Below are 24,910 nucleotides of genomic sequence, written 5' to 3'. Positions count from 1 at the left end.
CGAATTGGTCATTTTTCTGCTCTTTCTGTTGTTCCTGGTTCTTTCTTGATGCTTCAAGATTCATTCTTTTATCACTTCCCTTGTGTTAGAAGAACTTCCTCTGGGCATTTTCTTAAGAGTAGGTCTTCCAGAGACAAATTCTTTTAGTTTTCCTTCACCTGAGAATGTCTTAATTTCCCCTTCATTCCTGAAGGAAAAATTTGCCAGATATAGAATTGGTGGTAGACATTTTTTCTTTAACACTTGAAAAATATGCCACTTCTTTCTAGCCTCCATGGTTTCTGATGAGAAATCTACTATCATTCAAATTGTTTTTTTGTTGTTGTTGTTGATTTTTGGTTTTGATTTTTTTACCTGTAGGTAATGCATTGTTTTTCTCTGGTAGCTTTCAAAATTTTTTCTGTTTCTGTAGTTTTCAGAACCTTAATTTTGCCATGCCTTGGCATGAATTATGGATTTGGTCAACTTCTTGAATCTGTAGGTTTATGTATTTTGCCAAATTTGAGAAGTTTTCAGGTATTATTTCTACGAATGCTCTAGTAACCACATTCTGTTTCTCTTCATCTCCTTCTGGAATAGCAGTGATATGAATTTGTATCTTCTGATATAGTCCCATGTGTTCCTGAAAGTCTGTTCATTTTTTTTTTCAGTTTATTTTTTTTCTTGTTTCTCAGATTGAGTAAATTCTATTGATCTTTTCTGAGGTTCACTGATTCTGTTCTTTGTCATCACCACTAAACTACTGATCTCATTCAGTGAGTTTTTATTTGCTTGCGGTATTTTTTGGTTCTATAATCTCCATTTTGTTCTCTTTTTTATAACATCTGTTTCTTTGCTGAGATTTTTTTTGTCTCAGGAGAACTTGCAATCCTGGGAGCATTTTTGTGTTGGCTGCTTTAAGTCTTTGTAAATTGTTACTGGGCTGAATTGTGTCCTCCCCAAATTCCTACGTATGTACCAGAATTAGTGCAGAACCTCCAAGCCAAGGGCTCATTCCCACAAGACTACTTCACTTCAGATGCCCAGGCTGCCTGCATTTCTGCCTGGTTGACTACAAATTCAGGGATTCCCATGTACCCTTCAGTTTCAGTAATTTGTTAGAACAACTCACAGAACTCAGGAAAGCACTTATGATTATTAGTTTATTATGATGGCTACAACTCAGGAACAATCAAATGGAATAGTTCTGTAAAACTGTATATGGGAGGGTGCAGAGCTTCCTTCCATGGCCTCTCTGTATGTGCTACCCTTGCAACACAGTGTGTTCACTAACCCGGAAGCTCCCTAACCCTGCTGTCTATGGTGGTTCCATTACAAGGGCACAATTGATTAAATCACTGGTCATTGGTGATTAACTCAGTCTGTAGCCCCTTTTACCTCCCCAGAGGTCTAGGGGTGGGCCTGAAAGTTCTAACCCTTTAATCATGTGCTTGGCTTTAAATTCTAACCCCATCCTGGTGGGGCTCCAGGGAATGTGATTGCGGGTGTTTACAAATGTGCCTTTCAGAGGATTCTTCTTTATCCTGGTGGGCGGCTTAGTGCCTGTGTCTGACCCACGACCAGGTGTCCCTCTCCCAGGAAACCTGTTTATTCTGGCAGATACCCTTGTACCTCTGGTCTGATCTGGGTCCACTTTACTCCTACCAAGATAGCTACTCTCTAGGAGAGCCCTGACCGGGAGAGAAGTTAGTTTCAGGTGGGGCATCTGTGGGGCAGGTGAGATGCAGAGGAGGCAACTCAACAGAACACGGGAAGTCACGGAGGCAGCGTATTCCTTACAGGTCCAAGCAGAAGAGGGCAGCACACCTCGCAGAGCCAGTGGGAGACAGGAAGCTGTCTCCGACACACATGCTCAGCCAGCAAGTGGGGACAGAGAGGGGCATGGGAGGACAGACCTGTGGGATGAAGCCTTTTTTGGGATCTAGGGCATTACCCAAGCAGCTTTCCCATGGAGAGTTTTAACTGGTGAGTTTAGAGCAAGCAGGCGCAAGTTCCATAGAGTCACGCTGTCACTGGGAGGTGGTCACTGCGGCATAGCTGTGCAGTCCATGCGGGGTGTGGGGATCGGAAGAGGGGCTAGTCAAGTAGGTTGTGTCTAGCTGTCCCCTAGGGAGGTGGTCAGCAGTAGGCGATTGTATAAGGCTGATATCTGAGTCAACCACATTGAGGAACAGGGTGGAGGTGGAGAACTGGAGACCGTGTCAAGGATGACTGAGTCCTGCTTCTTGTATAAGAAAGTCCAACTTATATTCAAAGTGGATGCTAAGGCAACATAAAATTCCAGGAATTCACTACACAGGGGACAAACAGTGCTTCCTTGGCTGGGTGCCTGTTGTGTCCAGTTTCCCCCTGCTGTATCTGCACGGTGTCTGTTCTCTGAGTGAGAGAGCTGGTTCTTTGGCCAGCAGAGATGAAGAGCATTTCCTGGCTGGGCGCTTGTTGTGTGGGTATCCCTGCTGTTCTGTCTGACTGCCAGATGTCTTGAAGTGGAGAGGGAGTGTCTAGATAGGGGAGGGAAGTCTCAGGCTCAGTGGGGAAGAAAAGCACTTCTGCTGGCTGCTTATTGTCAACAAGGCTCCAGATTAATCTCTTTTGCTGGTGTCACAGGCTTGTTGTTGAAAGGACTCCTGCTGATTTGGGGGAAGACAGAGACTACCTGAGCTGTGTTCTGTTGCTAGGTTGGGGGTTTAGAGACACGGGCCTAGGTTGCCTTCCAGTGTTGGGATGGGGGGCATCATAAGATGTCCTGCCACTGTTTAAGTCCTCGGGTCCTTAACCTGTGTGCTTTCCACTTTCCTCCTTTCAAAGTTCTCCTTTGGTTGTCTCTTGCATCACTTCCAGGGTTTGTAGTTGTGCTTAGTGGGGAAGAGCAGGGAAAGGGCAGTGTCTGCCATCATGTCAGGACTAGAAATCTACCATTTCTATCTAATGTCCATTTCTTTGAAACAAGGAAGGCTTGTAAATATACAGTTTGCTACCTTGTGGTTTTCACTCAGTGTGGTAATTTAACAAATACTCATCAAATGAGTAACCAAAGTGTTGTCACCTTTTCCTTCTTAACAATTGCACAAGATTATTGTATTAGTCATTTCAGGCTGCCATTACAGAATACCAGAGATTGGGTGGTTTAAACAACAGAAATCTGTGTTCTCACAGCTGTAGTGGCTGGAAGTCCAGGATCAAGGCACCAGTAGGCTGCTCTTCCTGGCTTGCCAAGGGCTGTCTTCTCACTGTGGCCTCACATGGCCTTTCTTCTTTGGGTGCAGGGAGAGGGAGAGGGAGCTCTGGCATCTTTTTCTCTTCTTATAAGGACACTAGTCCTCTTGGGTGAGGGACGTGCCCTTATGGCCTTATTTAACCTTAATTACCTTCTTAAAGGCTCTCTCTATATATACAGTCACATTGGGGGTTAGGATCTCAACGTATGAATTTTGGAGGGACATAATTCAACCCATAACAGTTATAATTTAAGCATAAACCATCATTTTTATTTTATTTGGTCCCTTATTGATAGAATTTTGGGTTGTTTTCACTTTTGTTGTATCATGAAAGTTAGGAAGGGAATGAATGTGCATGTCTGTATTCTTGTGGAGACATTTCTGTAGGACAGATTCCTATAACTGGAATTGCTGAAATAAAGAAATTTGGTTTAATTTTTAAGAAGAATTGCCAAATTCTCTTCTAAAAAGGCTTAACAAGGTCATGCTGTCACCAAGAGTGCAACAGAATGCTTGTTTCTGAATATTGTCCCCACAAGCATGTATTATCAGTGTTTTTATTTTTATTTATTTATTTATTTTTTTGAGACGGAGTTTCGCTCTTGTTACCCAGGCTGGAGTGCAATGGCGCGATCTCGGCTCACCGCAACCTCCGCCTCCCGGGTTCAGGCAATTCTCCTGCCTCAGCCTCCTGAGTACCTGGGATTACAGGCACGCACCACCATGCCCAGCTAATTTTTTGTATTTTTAGTAGAGACGGGGTTTCACCACGTTGACCAGGATGGTCTCGATCTCTTGACCTCGTGATCCACCTGTCTCGGCCTCCCAAAGTGCTGGGATTACAGGCGTGAGCCACCGCGCCCGGCCCTATCAGTGTTTTTAAACCTTGCCATTCATATAATTGATGGTTGATTTCTCATTTTCATTTATTTATTAATGAGGTTGACCAAATTCCCACATGTGCTAGCTATTTCCTGTAGAGAAGTTTCGAGAAAAGTGCAATGAATAATTGTATACCTTTCATCTAGATTCAGCAGTTTTTGACCTTTTCCCACATTTGTTTTTACTTTATTTCTGTATAAATGTGTGTGTGTGTGTGTGTGTGTGTGTGTGTGTGTGTGTGTGTCCATGTGTTTTCTTTGCATTTCTACATACACACATATGTATGCATTTATTTTAGGGGTGACAGTTTGATAGTTAATGGCAGACACAGTGGCATAATGACACCTTACTCCTGCTAGCCACTTCAGATAGTCTTATATTAGTCATCACTGTGCAGACCCTAGTGGGGCTGTATGTTGAGCCCTGTGCAGCCCAGTACCTGTCTCTTAATTTTTTAGTGAGAAGCCTATCAATCTCTTATTCTGAGATCCCATTATTGAGTAACCAGACCCAGATTTTGGAGGAAGGCTCTTGCCCAGATTGTTTAGGGGAGGGTGCCTGATTAGTATTTTTATTGATATTGTAGATATCAGCAAAAATGCATTTGTAGATGTTGGTAATTAATTTTTATTATTTTGGCAGTAGCTGTTTTTTTTTTTTTTTTTTTTTTCTTAATGCCTGAGAATTTGTCAGCTATGTTTTGGATTTTGTTGTGGACCAGTTGACCTGACTTCCTGAGGAGGGCTACTCTGGTCTGGCTCAATAATCAGCAGGAGTGGCACGAACAAACCAAGAAATTTGAGTTAATGATCATCATTCTCCAGTGAAGGTGCCTGGCCTAGGAATACAGATATTTGTAAGAGCAGGGCTGGCCAGAGGGGCCTGAGTCCTGGACTCTAAGTCTCTTTAGAGACTATAATGTCTTGGCAGTATATTCCAAGTCTGATATGGGGGCAGATTTCTCCTATAAAGCCTGACAGTTGAAGTCTTTGTAATTGTCATTGGTCAGGCATTAAAAATCACACATAGAGTTTTAGCCCTGGAGCTGGACTCCTCAGTTTCTTAAGAGCAAGGACATTCTTCTATATCATTAAATTACACTGAACACACTCAGCAGCTCAGCAAGTTAACATTGATATAATACTATTATGCAGTGTATAGTCTTTATATTTTAATCTGGAAGACTTCCTCAGCATTTCTTTGTTTTTCATGTCTGTGACATTTTTAAAGCACACAGGCCATCCATATTGTAGAACGTCCCTCACTTTGGGTTTGTCTGATGTTTCCTCATGGTTTGATTGAGATCATAAATTTCTGACAGGAAAACAATATAAGCGATGTATCCTTGTTGTATCACATCAGGGCATATGATGTCAATTTGTCTCTCTCTTTTTTTTTTTTTTTTGAGATGAAGTCTCACTCTGTTGCCCAGGCTGGAGTGTAGTGGTGCCATCTCAGCTCACTGCAACCTCCACCTCCTGGGTTCAATCAATTCTTGTGCCTCAGCCTCCCAGGTAACTGGGATTACAGGTGTGTACCACTGTGCCTGGCTAATTTTTGTATTTTTGGTAGAGATGGGGTTTCACCATGTTGGCCAGGCTGGCCTTGAATTCCTGGCCTCAAGTGATCTGCCCACTTTGGTCTCCCAAAGTGCTGGGATTACAGGTGTGAGCCACCGCACCCAGCCCAATTTGTCTTACTTTTGATGATATTAACTTTGATCACTTGTTTCTCTCACTAGCCACGTTTCTCTACTGTAACATTACTATTTTTCCTTTGTAATTAATAAGTAATTTGTGGATGATACTTTAAGGCTACATAAATGTCCCATTCTTCATCAGACTTTTCACCTATTAATATCCATTGATGAATCTTACCTGAATCAGTTACTGTGATGGTTGCCAAATAACAATTTTCTAACTTATTATTTCTTCTTTATTTATTGTCATTTTCCTATGAGGCAGAGCTTTTTTATCTCCTTTATTTATTTATAATCAAGAATAGAAAATTTTTATTTTACTTTTATGGGTTTTTATTTTATTCAATGGATATTACTGTCATTATTTATTTCGATGCTCAGTTGTCCCTGAGTTGGCCAGTGAGAGTCCCTTTAAGCTGGCTTTTGTGTCCTTTCAACACACCCCTATAATTTTCTGAACATTTTCTTTAAAAAAAATTATAAAGAAAAGAGGTTTATTTGGCTCACAGTCCTGCAGGCTGTACAAGAAGCATGATACTAGCATCTGTATCTGGTGAGGCCTCAGGAAGCTTCTCATGGTAGAAGGCAAAGACGGAACAGGTATGTCACATGGCAAGAGTGGGAGCAAGAGTGGGGGAGGGAGGTTCCAGACTCTTTTTAACAACCGGATCTCGTCTGAACAAATACGGAGTAAAAAGTCACTAATCACCAAAGGAATGGCACCAAGCCATTCATGAAGGATCCATTCCCATTACTCAAGCACCTCCCACCATGCCCTCCCTTTAACACTGGGGATCACATTTTTGAGACAGTCTTTCACTCTGTTGCCCGCTGGAGTGCAGTGGCATGATCTTGGCTCACTGCAACCTCCGCTTCCTGAGTTCAAGGAATTCTCATGCCTCAGCCTCCTGAGTAGCTGGGATTACAGGTGTGTGCCACCACACCCAGCTAATTTTGTATTTTTTTTTTTTTTTTTTGGAGACGGAGTTTCGCTCTTGTTACCCAGGCTGGAGTGCAATGGCGCGATCTCGGCTCACCGCAACCTCCGCCTCCTGGGTTCAAGCAATTCTCCTGCCTCCTGAGTAGCTGGGATTACAGGCACGTGCCACCATGCCCAGCTAATTTTTTTGTATTTTTAGTAGAGACGGGGTTTCACCATGTTGACCAGGATGGTCTCGATCTCTTGACCTCGTGATCCACCCGCCTCGGCCTCCCAAAGTGCTGGGATTACAGGCTTGAGCCACCGCGCCCGGCCTGCTAATTTTGTATTTTTAGCAGAGATGGGGTTTCACCATGTTGGCCAGGCTGGTATCGAACACCTGACCTCAAGTGATCTGCCCACCTTGGCCTCCCAGAGTGCTGGGATTACAAGCATGAGCCACTGCATCTGACCAGGATCACATTTTAACATAAGATTTGGAGGAACAGATATCCAAACTATATCAGTCCTAACAGTGGAATTTTAAGACTTTGATAGGTTTGGTCCATTTCTAAGCTGAGCATGTTCTTATTTTCTGGCACAAGATGTTCCAGCCTAGCCCTGGAATCACCCATTTCTCTAAGGAGCTCTTGTTCCTGTTAATGGATAATTATATTTAGAAACCAAAATTTGGGTACTAGCTGTGCTCATTGCTGCTGGGGCATCATTACTTCTAGGCCCTTTCAGTGGACAAAGATGTGTGTATACACATATATATCTACATCTGTATATCTACATATATATGTGTACACATGAACACCACACACACATATATACATACTTTGAGTTCATACAGGATCCTGGAAATCTTAGTCATCCCTCATTGCATATTTGCATCTCCCTTCCTTTTTAACAGTGAGAGCATTGGTTCCTAGCATCAATAATTCACTCATTTGTTGAGTCTACAATATATAGAAAGTAGAGTCAGAATTGCTGCACCCACATCACTGTGTGGAAAATCAACCTACTGAATATCCTTATACACAATTTGTTTGCATGCCTTTTATTTTTAGACTAAGGATAATGTCAGGATCTCAACCTCTGCTTTCTTATTGTTTCCATTTATTTGTCTGGTTGACCATTGCCTATCTGAATTTTTAGACTTCCTGAATCACTTTGTTTTAGTTGTATTTCTTGTATACAACATACAGCTGGATCTTGCTTGTGTCAATCTGGAGATCTTTTTTTAATAAGCCTTCTTAAGGCCTAATCACGTTTACTGATTTGGCTGGTATGTTTGGTCTAAACTCTGACATGTTGTTTCATTTTATAATCGTTATGTATATTATGTTGCAATGACTTCTGTATTAGTCAAGGTTCTCTAGAGGGACAGAATTAATAGGATAGATGAATATATGAGGGGAATATTATTAAGGAGTATTGACTCACAATCACAAGGTAAAGTCCCACAGTAAGTTTTCTGCAAGCTGAGGAGCAAGGAAGCCAGTCCAAGTCCCAAAACCTCAAAAGTAGGGAAGGTGACAGTACAGCCTTCAGTCTGCAGCCAAAGGGCCTGGCAAACCACTGGTGTAAGTTTAAGAGTCCAAAAGCTGAAGAACTTGGAATCTGATATTTGAGGGCAGGAAGCATCCAGCATGGGAGAAAGATGAGGCCGGAAGACTCAGCAAGTCAGCTCCTCCCACCTTCTTCTGCCTGCTTTATTCTAGTTGCCCTGACAGCTGATTAGACAGTACCCACCCAGACTGAGGGTGGATCTGCCTCTCTTAGTCCATTGACTCAAACGTTAATCTCCTCTGTAACACCCTCACAGACACACCTAGGAATGATACTTTGCATCCTTCAGTCCAATCAAGTTGACACTCAGTATTAACCATTGTGAGTCTATTCCTTGTCACCTTGAAAATATACACATCTGAAATCACAAATAAATCTTATTTGTCTTTATTTGAAGATTTATTTGTACTGTGTTATGCTAACATAATACAGCTATCCTTCATACAACTGGAAGTGCACTAATTCTTAACCTAAATGCCATTACATAAAGTTAACAACACTTAAGTGTTGACATGAAGTCAGTAAATCTTATGTCACATGGCAAAGGAAAAAGGAAATAAAATGAAGATATTTTCTTAGTACAGGTGTAAACATGCACAAACATGTTTTTAACAAAATAAGGAGGAAATACTCATGACAATTACAGTCCTCATTTCTTCAATTGGTCACGTGGTCATAGCTGATATTGATAACTACCTTCTACTACCCATTCTGTATTTCCCCTTGCCTTCAGCAAGCACCTCAGTGGGTTGTGTTTTTTTTTACCCAGTAGAGTGACCCAAACCTTCATTCCTGAAGAGTCTGGGCCATTTGTAGTCCTGCCTGGATTTGGTTGTAGTTTCCCACTGACCTTAATCACAGGGCATAGTAACACTAAGAGACGCCCTAAGGGAGCTCCTGTATTCCACACATACTCTTCCTTACCTCTGTTGTGGAGTAGTAGAGTGATTTCATCTTGATAGTATGGGTCATCACCCCAGCCAAGGCTATTACTCCCTTTGTAGCCTGTTGACTCACAGGTAGGAGGAGCCCAAAGTGGCCAGGTAGCAATCGTAACTTCCAGTTTAATGGAATCATTGTTGTGTCTCCTGGTGGCAGCATTCTTCTCTCTGAAGCTAAGACCTATAGGCCGGCAGAACATAATGTTGCGGGAACAGGAAGCAAAAATTTTGCTAGTGGGTCACTAGAGGTGATGGTGAGTGGTGCCACTTCCTCTTCCACACTTGATTGAACTTAAGGGTTCTCAGTATACACAGGTTTAATAATTTGGTAGAATGACTCATAGAACTCAGAAAAGTATGTACTTAAGATTCAGTTTTATTATAGCAAAAGGATACAAGTAGAACCAACCAAAGGGAGTGATGCATAGGGTGAGGTCTCAGAGGGTCCCAGCGATGAAGCTTCTGTTGTTCACCTTCATGTCACACTCCCAGCACATTGAAATGTGACAAAATGTACAGTATTGCTGACCAGAGAAGTAGTATTGTTGACAAGTAAAATATATATTTTCAGTCTTGGCATTTAGTTTTTTGCATTTCCCATAAATGTAATCATACAGTATGCAGCCTTTTGAGTCTGGCTTCTTTCACTTAGCTGTTGCATAAATCATTAGTTCTCTCATTTTTATTGCCAAGTGGTATTACATTATATGGAGAATTTCAGGTTGCTTATCCATGGTTGGAAAGCATTTGATATGTTTCTAGGTTTTGATGATTAAAAAATGTAGCTGCTATATAGATGTTCATGTACAGTCTTTTGGGTTTACATAAGTTTGTATTTCACTGAGGTAAATAAACATGGGTGTGGGGTTGCAGGGTTATATGGTAGTATTTGCTTAACTTCATAAACAATTGGAATATTGTTTTCCAAAGTGGTTGTGTGCCGTTTTGTATTCCTGCCTATGACAGGAGAGGTGCAGTTGCTCTATATCCTCACCAGCACTTAGTATTGTCAGTTTTTTCCCCATTCTAATAGGTGTGTAGTAGTATCTCATTGTGGTTTTAATTTACAGTTCCCTCATGCCTAATGATGTTGAGCATCTTTTTGTGTGCTTATTTGCCATCTGTTTATCTTCTGTGGTGAAGTATCTCTTTGGCCCACTTCGTTTTAACTTTGAAGTTTTTTTTTATATATATATATTCTCAATACAAGTTACTTGTCAGATATTTGATTTGCAGATATCTTCTTCCATTCTGTATCTTTTTAATCTCTTAATAAGTGTCTTTTGAATTTTGCTGTCACATCTAAGAAATACTTGTCTCACCCAAGGTTAAAAAGAGTTTCTTCCATATTTTTTGAGTACAGGGTGAACCTGCTTCACAATATGCAATTCATTCATTTTCGTTACTATACAACATTCCATTGAATGACTGTGCCACAGTTTACCCGTTCTACTGTTGATGGACATTTGGGTTTTTATCTGTGATTTAATATTAGAAATAGTGCTGCTATGAACATCCCTATACTTGTTTTCTAGAGCACATGTACATGATTTTCTCTAAGATATGTACCTAGGAGTAGAATTGCTGGGTCATGGTGTATGCAAACCATTAACCTTTGTAAGTAATCCAAACTGTTGCCAAAACGATTATACCAGTTTACATTCCTGCTAATGGTGTGTGAGAGTTCTCATTTCAACACAATATTATGTTATTTTAGTTTGTTTAATTATAACCTTTCTTGTGGGTGCATAGTGGTGTTTCAATGTGGCTTGATTTTTCACTTACCTGATTGCTAATGGGGTTGAGTACATTATCTTATGTTCATAGATCATTTGGTTTTCCTTTTTAATGAAGTACCTATTCACTTCTCTTATCCATTCTTTTGTGTGTGTTTCTTATTGATTTGAAGGGGTTGTTTTATATATTCTAGATACAATACCTTTATCTCTCATGAATATTGCCAGTAATCTCCCCATCTATTGCCTTTTCATTGTAGTACTTTTGATCTTATAACACAAGTCTTTTCCTTTATGAGGAGTGCTTTTCATGTTTTGTTATAGAATTCCTTCCCTATTCCAAAGCTTATGAAAACATTTTCCTATATTATTTTGTAGAAACTTTATTGTTTACCTCTCACATTAGATTTACAATTTACCTGTAGCTAATTTTTATGTATGGCTAGAGGGGTTAAATTTCATTTTTCCCCATATAGATACCTAATAACCCATCCACATTTATTGAAAAGGTCATCTTCTCTCTACTGCTTTACTATGCCAACTTTGTCATAAATCAGATGTCTACACATGTTTAGATTCTCTTTTTAGTTCCACTGGACTGTTTGTCTATGCTTGTGCTGATATGACATTGTCTCAAATATTCTCTTACTTAATGAAATAGTTTTTTTTACCATGATTTGTGATTCTCCCACAAAGTAGATCACTAACTTGATATGAAGTAGACATCCAGTATTGAGTCATCATGATGAACCAGGAAGCCAATCAGAAGTTCCCCTGCATTTTATCCTCATCACCTAGTGGTCAGCATGTTAAAATAAAAGGAATGTACCATTACAGGGGCTAGTAACATTCGAAGATGTGGCTGTGGCTTTCACCCAGGAGGAGTGGCAGTACCTGAACCCACTGCAGAGGACCCTGTACAGAGATGTGATGCTGGAGACCTACAGCAACTTGGTCTTTGTGGGTAAGAGTGGCTTCCTTAGGTAATCTTGCTATTTATGATTACTGCTTCCAATGGAGGGTATTTCCTTTCTCTGTTTCCCCCTTTTCTCTCCTGAAAAAGTGTTTGTGAGCTCAAAACGCAGGTTAAATGGTTTGACTTTACCATTATGTCAAGCAATAGGTTCCTTGTGTTGCCCCCAAAATGTAACTTCTTCTGTCTCAGAGGCTGTGAAAGCCAAGGAAGTATCACTGTCATTTCTCATCAACAGGGCAGCAGGTTACTAAACCAGACCTCATCCTCAAGTTGGAGGTAGAAGAATGCCTGGTAGAAGGAAAAATCCCATTTTGGAGCTTTCCAGGTATGTGGAATTTTGATCCAGGTTCTGGGGACATGAAGTTCCACCCTATTAGTCAGAGGTGAGGCCCTCTGACAGGGCTTTCAGGAATATCTTTGGAAAAGGTTCTGGCCCTTGGCACTGTTGGAGGACAGGGACATGAACACCTCAGATACAACACTGACACTCCCTCTGTCCCCATACACCAGATCACTCTCCTTAAGTTGGTGCTTACCTTCAAGTTTCTGCACAATTCTTTTGTACCATAGGAGTGTCTTTTAAATGTCACGACCCCCTGGCCCTGCCACTTTCATGACTTTCACCTGTCACTGACTTATCTGAGGCCAGGCCCATATTAGTCACAAGTCTGGACTCTAATGCTCTAATTCGAGGTTGAACAACCTGAGTCCAGTCTTCTTGTTCAGTTTAGATATTTGTTAGATTTGCTTTCTTAAAACATCTTAGTTATCTAGTTTTTAAAAGTAGCTTTATTGAGATATGATTCACATATCAATAAATTCACCCTTTTAAAGTATACAATTCAGTAGTTTTTAGTATATTCACAGAGTTCTGCAACCATCACCGCTACCTAATTCTAGAAGGTATTCATCACACTGAAAAGAAGCCCCTACTCCCTAGGAGTCACTCTCCCTTCCCTCTTCCCCTCACTCCCTGGCAACCACTGACCTATTTTGTCTCTATGGTTTTGCCTATTCTGGACATTTTATTTACATGGAGTCAGACAAAATGTGGCCTTTTATGTCTAGTTTTTTTCACTTGGCATGTTTTCAAGGTTCATCTATGTTGTACCATGTATCAGTACTTCATTCGTTTTTATGGAGGAATAAAATTCCATTGTTAGGATAGAACACATTTTGTTTGTCTGTTCATCAATTGATGGACATTTTGCTTGTTTCTCCTTTTTGGTTATTATGGATAATGGTGCTGTGAACATTCATGTACAAGTTTTTGTGGTGATATATGTTTTTATTTCTTTTGGGTAGATACATAGGATTGGAATTATACCATGTGGTATAAAAGGAACTGTATGTTTAACATTTTGAGGACCTGCCAAACTGTGTGAATACCCTGTTCCTCAAAAACTTTTACCCAATGCTTTTAACATTCACTGATGATTCTTGTCTGAATCAGTTATTACCAAGATGGTTGATTTTTTTTTTTTTTTTTTGAGACAGTCTCACTCTGTCACCCAGGCTGGAATACAGTGGTACAATCTCGGCTCATTGCAACCTCTGCCTCCCAGGTTCAAGTGATTCTCCTGCCTCAGTCTCCCGAGTAACTGGGATTACAGGCATGTGCCACTATGCTGGCTTATTTTTGTATTTTTAGTAAAGATGGGGTTTTGCCATGTTGGCTAGGCTGGTCTCGAACTCCTGACCTCAGGTGATCTGCCCACCTTGGCCTCTCAAAGTGCTGGGATTACAGGCTTGAGCCACCACACCTGGCCTAAGATAGTTAATTTTCATTTTTTCAATATCTTATCCATTGCAGTCATTATTCACTTTCATGTTCAAATTGTCTTCAATTTGGCTAGTAGGAGTCTCTTCAGGCTGGCTCCTCTGTCCTTTTGACATGTTCCTATCATTCTTTGAGCAGTCCTTCACTTTCTAGCACAAATGTATATTCCAGATTTACCTTGTATATTCTCTTTTTCAGACCTGGAATCAGCAACTTCTCCAAGGATGTTTGATTCCTATTAGGGGGAATGGTATTTAGAAATCAGGATCTGCTGCTGGGTGTGCTCTTAGCTACTCAGATTCTTGTCTCTTACAGTCTATAGATGGTTCCCCTCCATCTCTCTTTTTTTACCCTAATATTTCTTTTTTAAGTAAATTTGTCATTCTATAAAAAGGGTCATTTGTCATTTTGTTTTCCACATTCTGGATTTTGCTGTTAAATACTTCATGGCAGAATTTAACATAATTCTCTGTGTTTCTTGTTAGTTGATGTAGAGGCTGGATCAGATTCAGGTTTGGTGATTACTGCTTAAATCCATTAATTCATTTGTGATTGTAAAATGGTGATATTCTATTATTCCTTCTTTGTTGATTATCTGGAATAATTCTATAAAGAGAAATTCCTTCTCGTCTGTTACTTGGCTATCATGAGTTACATATTATACAGAAAAGCCAGGCTCAGTGATTGAGCTTTTCCATTTATTTACTAGTTTTCAAAGTAATGAATTGATTTTGTAGCATCATCCAAAGGTGACCAGTCTTTTTTGTGAATCATTTGTGGACTTATGGATGTATACATTTCTATGTTTTAATCCATTGTCTTATTATCCATATTGCACATGATGCTGTCCCATCTTTGGCCAGTGGAAACTCCCTCAAGTTGACTCCTGAGTCTTTGGTAGCTTCCTTGCTTTCTGGTGTTAAAACATGTCCCAGGCTCCTTTTGTATATTTGCTGCCTCTGACCTAGAATTGGCCATTTCTCCAAGGGGCCCTGGTTCTTTTTAGTGGAAAATAATATTTTAAGCCCACGATTTAGAGGTTAGAGAATTGTTTTGAGGCCTTTTCATTGACAGAGGTAGGAACTGTTATGTATACATTTTTTACAGAAAAAATATATATTCAAATTAATATTTCCAAATCAAATTTTGGACTTAAAGGTTTTTAATTTATTAATCTTACATCTGATGGTAGTATTGCTAGTATTCTTCTTGAGACTGTTGTTTGTATATAGTGAGTTGAATGAATTGAGGTAATCATTTTGGTGCCATTGAGAATCAAGACTTTTCAGCATGGTCATTAGGAAATGCAGAAGAAAGAATATTTACCATTATTAAGGAATCCTTACTTGGTTCCAAAGTCCAATATAGAAAACATGGTATACTCAGAAAAGTCCAGCTTCTTTCCCTTTCCATTCCACTCCCTTCCTTCCTTCCTCATAGGTAACCTTTATTAAAATTGAAAGGTTTATTCTCCCATCATTTTTTACAACATGAGCCTATATGAGTATGTATTTATTCATTTCCTATGCACAGTTTTTAAAAAATTTTAATAAGTTTTATTTTTAGTTGACACATAATTATACATATTTATAGAGTATAGTGTGATGTTTTGATGCATGTATACAGTGTGTCATAATCAAATTAGTATATTCATCACGTCAAATGTTTATTTCTTTGTGCTGAGAACATTCAAAATCTTTTAGCTATTCTGAAACATATAGTATATTATTGTTAACTACAGACACCCTGCTGTGCAATGTAATACTGAAACTTATTCCTCCTACCTAACTGTATCTTTGCACCCATTTACCAACCTTTCCCTATCCTCTCCTCCCCTCTTTACCTCCCAGTGTCTGGTCACTATTCTGCTCTCTACTTCTATGAGATCAACTCTTTTAGCTCCCACAGATGAGTGAGATCATATAGTATTTGTCTTTTTGTGCCTGGCGTATTTCACTTAACATAATGTCCTCCAGGTTTATCCATTTAGCTGCAAATGACAGTATTAAATTCTTTTTTATGGCTGAACAGTATTCCATTGTATAAATAGATGACATTTTCTTTATCCATTGATATTCTTTGATGGACACTTAGGTTTGATTCCATGTCTTATAACAGCTTATTGCTTCCTTCAAACCTCCACTCCAATTTGTTTTTCCCTCTCTTTTAGAAAGTGATCTCATCTCATTCTTTGCTATAAAAGATGCAAAGTGATGAAACTCATACCACTCCCCCAACATACCCCCCCCCCACTTAAAAAACCCTTCAGCTTCCCTCTCCCGTGGCTCAAAATGGCCTCCACCATCACCTAGTTTTTCCCTGTTTTCTGCCTCAGGTAACAGTGAATGCACAGTTTTATTCACCATTCACCATTTTTCATTTACTATTCTAGAACATATTAAATATATAAAGACACTCTTTATAGTGATGTAGTGATTCTTAAAAATCATAATAGTAGTAGTAGTAATAGTAGTAAACAATTTAAAGCACTTCCTCTGTACCATGCAAGCCCTGTTATAAGTAATTTAATTCTCTCAACACCCATTTGGGTGGGCACTGTTAGAATTCCTTTGTGGGTGGGGAAGTAAAATACAAATAGATTAGATCCCTTGCCTGCAGTCATAGACCAAGTGAAAGGTTGAGCCAGGATTTTCTCCTGGGCTAGAGAGCCCAGGACCCTGGGCTATACTGCTTCTTACTACCTAAGAAGATTCAGATTCAGCAAATCTTTGGTGGAGCTTGGGTCCCATGGAGAGCATTTTGTAAAAAGCTCTTCATGTGATTTTGTTGTTCATCTCTGGTTAAGAACTAATGCTTAACTAGCTAAGGAAAGGAAGTCACAGGAAGAAAAACCACAGCTGTATAATTCAGTATCACTGTAGCAAAATGTTAACACTATTGAATCTAAGTGGTAATATGAGTAGTTATTGTATTCTTCTTTCAACTTTTTTTCTATGCTTGAAAATTTTCATATAAAAATTTGAGGAAAACTAAGAAGAAAAGTAAACTATAAAAAATGATTAAAAATTCACCATATGTACAAAAAATACTTGCCATATTTTATTGACTTCAAGATACCATAGATTTAAAGACATACCACTAAGAAAGAAAAATTGCCACCAATTAACCTATGACATTGATTGTAAGGTGTATCTGGATTCAGAAATGTTAAAATGTTGTGAAATAATGTGCTGCTTGCAATTGATGAAATTAAAGGCAAAGCTTTGCAATTTTAACTGTTTAAATGAGTGATACAGATGACTGACTACTTTAGAAGTTAATAAATATTTAAGTTATATAGGATGATCAGAGTAAGCTTTTTAGAAAAGACTGACCTGCCTCTTGAAAGTTATCTAGATTCTGAATATAGCAAAATATGGAAGGCAGGATTATGTGAGTGATGGAACATGAGAATGGGTTTGGAGTTCAAAATAGGCAGACTTTTTAGTGGAAATAGTATAGACAGGAGCAAAGAAGGTGGTGTTGAAGAACTGTGAATGCAAGCTCTGATGGATACACAGGTGAATCCAGATTGGGCAAATATTTTTAGCTTTTTGTTTTTGTCATCCTAATCATTCTAGATTTTTCTTTCATTCATTGAGAATGTGGATTCAGTGTTACTATTATAAGACATGAGTCTTGGAATCATGCTGTTATATTTCCACCTAGATGGAAATTCTGTAAGTCAGGTACAGTTAAGACTTCATATGATACTGGCTAGGTGTGGTGGCTCATGCCTGTAATTTCAGCACTTTGGGAGGCTGAGGCAGGAGGATTGCTTGAGACCAAGAATTTGAGACCAGCATGGGCAACATAGTGAGACCTTGTCTCTACAAAAAAATACAAAAATTAGCAAGATGTGGTGGCTCATGCTTGCAGTCCTAGCTACAGGAGGCTGAGGTGGGAGGATTGCTTGAGCTCAAGAGGTCGAGGCTGCAGTGAGCTGTGATTTTGCTCCTAAACTCCAGCCTGGCAACAGAGCTGAGATTCTGTCTCTTAAAAAAAAAGGGTTTATATGATAACTGAAGATTAAGGGTATACATTTCTCAGAGTTGATGGAAGTCAGGTATGATGTATAAATAGAGGTAAGAAAGACTGAGGTATCAGGGTAAGATTGTTCTTGGTAACAAAAAAACCAGCAGGTTTGAGTTCAGTAAAAAACTCTCTCTCTGGGAACTCTGATAAAATGAGATGATAGTATCAGCTTTCATATAGCAGAATAATTCTAAAGAAGGTCCTTTCCATAATGTCAAAGCATAAAGGTGGTTTATTGTACTTCTTTCTAGAAGTCTGTCAAGTTAATGAACAGATTGAGAGGCAGCATCAGGATGACCAAGGTAAATGTCTGCTGATGCAAGCTGGATTTTCTGACAAGAAAACAATTACCACCGAGAGTGGTCGTGACTGTCATGAGTTTGGAAACATAATTCATCTGAGTACAAACCTTGTTGCTTCAATACAAAGACCTGAGAAACATGAATCATTTGGAAATAATATGGTGGATAATTTAGACTTATTTAGTAGAAGTTCTGCAGAAAGTAAATATGATAATGGATGTGCAAAATTATTCTTTCATACTGAGTATGAGAAAACAAATCCTGGAGTAAAGCCCTATGGCTATAGAGAGTGTGGGAAAGGCCTTAGGCGAAAGAAAGGACTTAGTCTACATCAGAGAATTAAAAATGGGGAGAAACCCTTTGAATGTACTGCATGTAGGAAAACCTTCAGCAAGAAGTCACACCTCATTGTACATTGGAGAACTCATACGGGAGAGAAACCTTTTGGATGTACCGAATGTGGGAAAGCCTTTAGCCAAAAATCTCAGCTCATTATACACTTGCGAACTCATACAGGAGAAAGACCCTTTGAGTGTCCCGAATGTGGAAAAGCCTTCAGAGAAAAGTCAACTGTCATCATACATTACAGGACTCACACAGGAGAGAAACCTTATGAATGTAATGAATGTGGAAAAGCGTTCACTCAGAAGTCCAACCTCATTGTCCATCAGAAAACCCACACAGGAGAGAAAACCTATGAATGCACTAAATGTGGAGAATCTTTCATACAGAAGCTTGATCTAATTATACATCATAGTACCCATACAGGAAAGAAACCCCATGAATGTAATGAGTGTAAGAAAACGTTCAGTGATAAGTCAACTCTCATTATACACCAGAGAACCCATACAGGAGAGAAACCTCATAAATGTACTGAATGTGGGAAGTCTTTCAATGAGAAGTCAACCCTTATTGTGCATCAAAGAACTCATACAGGAGAGAAACCCTATGAATGTGATGTGTGTGGGAAAACCTTCACACAAAAGTCAAACCTTGGTGTACATCAGAGAACTCATTCAGGAGAGAAACCCTTTGAATGTAATGAATGTGAGAAAGCCTTCTCTCAGAAGTCCTACCTCATGCTACATCAGAGAGGTCATACAGGAGAGAAACCTTATGAGTGCAATGAATGTGAAAAAGCATTTTCGCAGAAATCATATCTCATCATACATCAAAGAACTCATACAGAAGAAAAACCCTATAAATGTAATGAATGTGGCAAAGCCTTCAGAGAAAAGTCGAAGCTCATTATACATCAGAGAATTCATACAGGAGAGAAACCCTATGAATGTCCTGTATGTTGGAAAGCTTTTAGCCAGAAGTCACAGCTCATAATACATCAGAGAACGCACACAGGAGAGAAACCCTATGCATGCCCTGAGTGTGGCAAAGCCTTCCGAGAAAAGTCAACATTCACTGTACATCAAAGAACTCATACTGGAGAGAAACCCTATAAATGTACAGAATGTGGGAAAGCCTTTACCCAAAAATCAAATCTTATTGTACATCAGCGAACCCATACAGGAAAGAAAGCCCATGGAAGAGGCCACACTCGAAAGTCAAAGTTCACGGCACATTAGAGAGTTAACAGTGTCTGTTATGGACACCGACGGAAAGTTGTGTCAATTTAATTCACATTTTAAAAGTATGTTCTGACTTCTGGTTTAAATATGAGAGTAAAGTCAGCCTTTCTTCTTTTCATCTCAGTCATTACCCAAAAGCTACAGGAGAAAAAGCAGAAGTGTAATCTCTGTATCTGACAAAATTAGGAGGCAGCTGCAACCCTGATGAGAGGGCTGCCACAGGCAGAGGAAATGAATCGCTGGTGCAGGAGATTTCAGAGCAAGCATGCTCAAGGCTGCAGATGTGAGACAGCACTGGTAAGGACTCTTGGCTGAGGTTCAGAATATATCCCGAGGTGCAGAACCATAGATATAACACTGGTAACAGTGCGTGGGCAGGTAGGAGGTAGGATGTTTCCTAGACCATTTGGGATCTGAGGAGAAACAGGCTGGGGCCTTGAGAAGGAGTCACTCAGACAAGCCATATTTGCACAAGGTAGTCTACTGATGGGAGCAACAGTTATGGGGGTGCTGGGGGAAGAGAAGGGACTTTTCCTTGTGAAGAGCTCTACAGCTGCCCCTATTTGCTGACTTGGGAGAAGTAAAGTCAGAAAGAACTAACAGGTGTGGGGGGAAAAAGTCTGTTGTCAAAAAAAAAAAAAAAAAAAACTGATCTGCTTAGAATGTGGCCCTGGTTTCTTTTCCCACATGAACCTCCAGCAAATATCAAGTCCAGGAAAAACTCTTCTCATTCAAAGAGGAATGATTCAAAAGTAATCAAAACCACAAATGCATTTGTTTTTTGGGCCAGCAATTCCACTTCTAGGAATGTATATACTCACATATGTAGAAAATGATGAACATACAGAAATATTCATTAATGCATTGTTTGTGAAAAAAAATTGGAAGCTGTCTAAATGACACCACCAGGGTTCTGGTTCCCTAAATTGTGGTATATTCATACAGCATACTCTTGGGTAGACAAAAATGAATAAATAAGGAGAACTTGGATACCATTTATGTAGTGATGTGGAATAACCTTCAGGTTACATTATTAGGTAGGAAAAACAAGGTTCAGGACAGTGAGTATAATATGCTGCCATTTGTATATAAAAGAGAAAAATGGTAAGTACATAATTGATTGTGAATGCATAAGTTATCTCTGGAAAGAGACACAAGAACCTGGTAACCCTGATTACCTAGGGAGAGGAAGGAGCAGTGGTGGCTGTGGGTATGGAATTGAAAGGGAGACAGCTATATCCTTTCATAGCTTTTGGAAATGTGGATGTACTTTTTGTACTATGTGGATGTACCACCTTTACAAAAAATAAAACATTTAAAAAGCTATTTTGTTCTATTACTGCTATAGTAAAGTCACAGTCTAGGTACAGGATTTTATAACGTTTAATATAGATATGCTCAATGTAATGTTTATTTTTTAGTGAATAAATTGAATAACCATGCAGATAGAACAACAGATATTCAGTCATTTCCAGAGGCACATAGGCATTATTTTTTTGAGGTTGCCAAATAAAGTGATTCTCAGGTCAGGTGGGACCACATTAGGTAACTAAAGTAATTGAGACTGGAACATATTTCTTATTTATTTATTTATTTTTTTGAGATGGAGTCTCATTCTGTTCCCCAGGTTGGAGTGCAGTGGCGGGATCTTGGCTCACTGCCACCTTCACCTTCCTGGGTTCGAGCAATTCTCCTGCCTCAGCCTCCCGAGCAGCTGGGACTACAGGTGTGTGCCACCACGCCCAGCTAAATTTTGTATTTTTAGTAGACAGGATTTCACCATATTGGCCAGGCTGGTCCCGAACTTCTGACCTTGTGATCCACCTGCCATGGCCTCCCAAAGTGCTGGGATTACAGGCTTGAGCCACTGTGCCTGGCCCCCATATTTCTTATTTAGTATGCACAGTGACATCTGTGAAAAAATACTGTATTAAAGCCTGCCGATGTCTTTCCATATCTTAACAAAATGATTTTTATTACATCATACAAACACTTTTTACAAGTGCTACAAAACACGAATCCATAGAGAGGCTGAATGACTTGCTCCTCTAAGGTCACACTAGTGCTGATGATATTTTCCAAGGTGAGAGACAGATTGAGAGTGATGGTCTGAATGGACATAGCCAAAGACCACATAATAGGACGTTTACTTCAGAACGAGAAGTCCTACTTGTGAATTACTGTATTTGTGGCCCACATGCTTCTGTGGCTTTGCACTGGGGCCATCTTTTTGCTGGAACTGGACAACTTAAGCTATGGAAAAACTAGGGATGGGCAATGCTTGGCTTTATCAAAACAGGTGCGGAGTTAGACCTGAGACCCTCCCTGTGCCCTTCTGGGCCTTCTTTTTTCCCTGAGTAATCCTGCAAGGAAACAAACCATGGGCTCACTTTAGGAACTATGTAAGGTAAACTTGTTACATTCAGTGCCTTTACAGGGAGAGGAAATGTGGGGCAGACTGGCTTGCTCCTGGTGCAGTCTCCTTGAAAGACGCCCAAGGACACTGGAAATAAAGCTACTTTGCCTTTTTACTTATAGAGACTCTTCCTAGGGTTTCAGGTCCATTGAATGCTATCCTGTAGTGGGGTGAGAGTGAGGGTCAGATCTCACCATTTGAGGTGGATCTTGAACTCCTGCTTCCTGGGACACAAATGGCAAGCTGATGGGCCACATATGGGTGAATGGAGGTGAGTGAAGCACCGACAGGGGAAGGGATGGAGATGAACATCAGCATGTGAATAAAAGGACTGGGATTGGAGGAAGAGAGAGAGGAGAGTAACGGAGGGCAAAGTGTGGGGGAGTGAATGGAGTAAAGAGGGGCAGAAGGGTGGTGAACAGGGAAGAGTAGGGTGAAATGGGAGAAATATCCAGCGGAGTGAATGGAGAAGAAACAGTTGAGTGTAAGTAAACATGAGTAGTGTTGGGGAGAGAAGGAGGGAGTACAGTGGTAGTGAGTGGACAGAGTGGAGGAAATTGGGAGTGATATGAGGCACAGTGTGAATGACAGTGGTAAATGGGGTTGGGTGAAGAGCAGTGCAGGCAAGTGGCAAAGCATGGCATGGTGCTAATGAGTGAAGAGGGCAAGAATGCTGGGCAGTCAAGGTAGGAAGACTGCTGGAATGAGGTGCACTCTGTGGGGGTGATGGGGATCTGTGGTGTCAGACGTTAGAGGGTCTTGGGGTCTCATTGATGCATGACCTTGTGTTGGTGGCAATGGGGAGTTGGGTGGAAGTGGGAGGTGATCACTGGGGTTTCTGCCCAAAGAGGAGTTGCCCTGAAGACCCTGCAGTGATCACAGGTGTATGGGATGGGATCAGCCTGTGTTCTGGACACAGTGTTCAATGAATGTCACTTCTGTGTTCCATCTCTGATGTGGTTTAGATCTGTGTCCCCATCCAAATCTCATGTCAAATTGTAATCCCATGTTGGAAGAGGGGTCTGATGGGAGGTGATTGGATCATGGGGTGGAGTTCTCATGTATGGTTTAGCACCTTCCCACCTTGGTACTGTATAGTTAGTGACTTCTGGTGAGATCTGGTTGTGTAAACGTGTGTAGCACCTCCTTCCTCTCTTCCTCCTGCTCCTGCCACATACGATGCCTGCTCCGTCTTTGGCTTCTGCCATGAGTAAAAGCTCCCTCAGACCTCCCTGGAAGCAGATGCTTCCATGCTTCCTGTACAGCCTGCAGAACAGTGAGCCAACTTAACCTTTTTTCTTTGTAAATTACCCAGTCTCAGGTATTTATAGCAGTGTGAAAATAGACTAATACAATCTCTTTGTCATTATTACTTATATATATTCAGAGGGAGAGAGGCCCCACTGCAAGAGGTGTCCCTGACACCTCCCCCAAATCAGCTCTGTTGTGCCCCTTGGCCAGTCCTAAGTCCCACCCCCACATTATTTATGTCAGTTACTTAATTTGTCTTATTGCTTTAACTAAAATGTCTAAAATAAAATTAATTATGTTCCTTCTTCACCTTGTTCCTAGGGCTCTCAAAACTATCCTGGATTCCTAAATCAGCCCCTTTGATTGGCCCTGTCACCACCCAGTTCAATACCGGGCCCCCAGTATTTTAGCCAATTATTTCATATTATTGTCCTATTTCTTTAGGTAAAGTCCAAACTATGAATTGTGATCCCTTTTCTCTTTATCCATTGGGGTCTGTTAATGTGAGAAATTCCCTTGATACAATGATAGTCTTCAATATGCGACCACGCAAGCTACCCCAGAAGTCTCAGAATAGAAAGGCTCACAGACCAAATTGAAATGCTTGAGTCAGGCCCGGCGCGGTGGCTCATGCCTGCAATCCCGGCACTTTGGGAGGCTGAGGCAGGTGGATCGCTTGAGGTTGGGAGTTCAAGACCAGCCTGGCCAAGATGGTGAAACCCAGTCTCTACTAAAAATACAAAAGTTAGCCAGGCGTGGTGGCACATGCCTGTAGTCCCAGCTACTTGGGAGGCTGAGGCAGGAGAATTGCTTGAACCCAGGAGGCGGAGGTTGCAGTGAGCCAAGATTGCCCCCAGCCTGGGTGACACAGTGAGACTCTGCCTCAAAAAAAAAATAAATAAATAAAAATATATAAAATGCTTGAGTCACATGGTTTATTAAATCAATTTTTTTGAAAAATGAAAATATACATATATACATGTAAATAAATATACATATGTATACACACACACACACACACACACACACACACACAAACATACACCAAGAACCAAAGAGATGGAGTAAGTTAACAGACTTAGGAGAGGGTATAAACAGGATGAAGGACCACATTTCCTGAGTGCTGTGTTATGCAATGTCCATAAACCCTGCCTCTGTCTGTCTTTGTTCCATCAGCCTTATTGGTTATGAGGACCAGAGTAGAGGTTTGAAAAGGGGGCCCAATCAGACTGAAAGTGCTCAAGGTTAATTGCATACCTTGCTTACCTAAGCTTATAGCTTATCAATTAGCCTGAACAGTGATGGGTTTTATCTGTGTTCAGTGGAACAATACTGACTGTCACGAGTTGGTAGTTAATTTAAGTATAATATAACCAAGGTGGCAGGATACCTTATGAGTTGGTGTTCCTGTCTCTATAAGTAATACCCTTGTTTGTTCTATCATATTCTTTTTTAAGTCTACTGACTTTCATTTTTTTAATTGTACTTTAGGTTCTGGGGTACATGTGCAGATCATGCAGGGTTGTTGCATAGGTACTTACATGACAAGGTGGTTTGCCGCCTCCATCCCTCTGTCACCTATATCTGGCATTTCTCC

The 24,910-nt window shown here is 40.3% G+C and overlaps 1 protein-coding gene across 8 annotated transcripts in view; it reads left to right on the top strand.

The window, feature by feature from the left end:
* ZNF182 (zinc finger protein 182) overlaps positions 1 to 20,982 on the top strand; it is a 31,579-nt gene extending 10,597 nt beyond the window's left edge. For 6 of the 8 annotated variants that reach the window (XM_032258573.1, XM_032258571.1, XM_032258567.1 and 3 more), the window contains 3 exons: positions 11,808 to 11,934; positions 12,182 to 12,271; positions 18,013 to 20,982. In XM_032258573.1, coding sequence (XP_032114464.1) covers positions 11,808 to 11,934; positions 12,182 to 12,271; positions 18,013 to 19,643 — 1,848 coding nt within the window. In that variant the 3' untranslated portion in view covers positions 19,644 to 20,982. The remainder of the gene's footprint in view (positions 1 to 11,807; positions 11,935 to 12,181; positions 12,272 to 18,012) is intronic. The other 2 variants (XM_032258570.1, XM_032258574.1) reach the window with 1 other exon arrangement.
* Positions 20,983 to 24,910: the final 3,928 nt, after the last annotated feature.

This window comes from Sapajus apella, unplaced genomic scaffold, assembly GCF_009761245.1.
Source record: "Sapajus apella isolate SASKATOON/1434 unplaced genomic scaffold, GSC_monkey_1.0 scaffold103, whole genome shotgun sequence".
NCBI classification, from domain to species: Eukaryota; Metazoa; Chordata; class Mammalia; order Primates; family Cebidae; genus Sapajus; species Sapajus apella.
The sequence above is the reverse complement of the archived record's forward strand: the minus strand, read 5'-3'. Positions and strand labels throughout refer to the sequence as shown.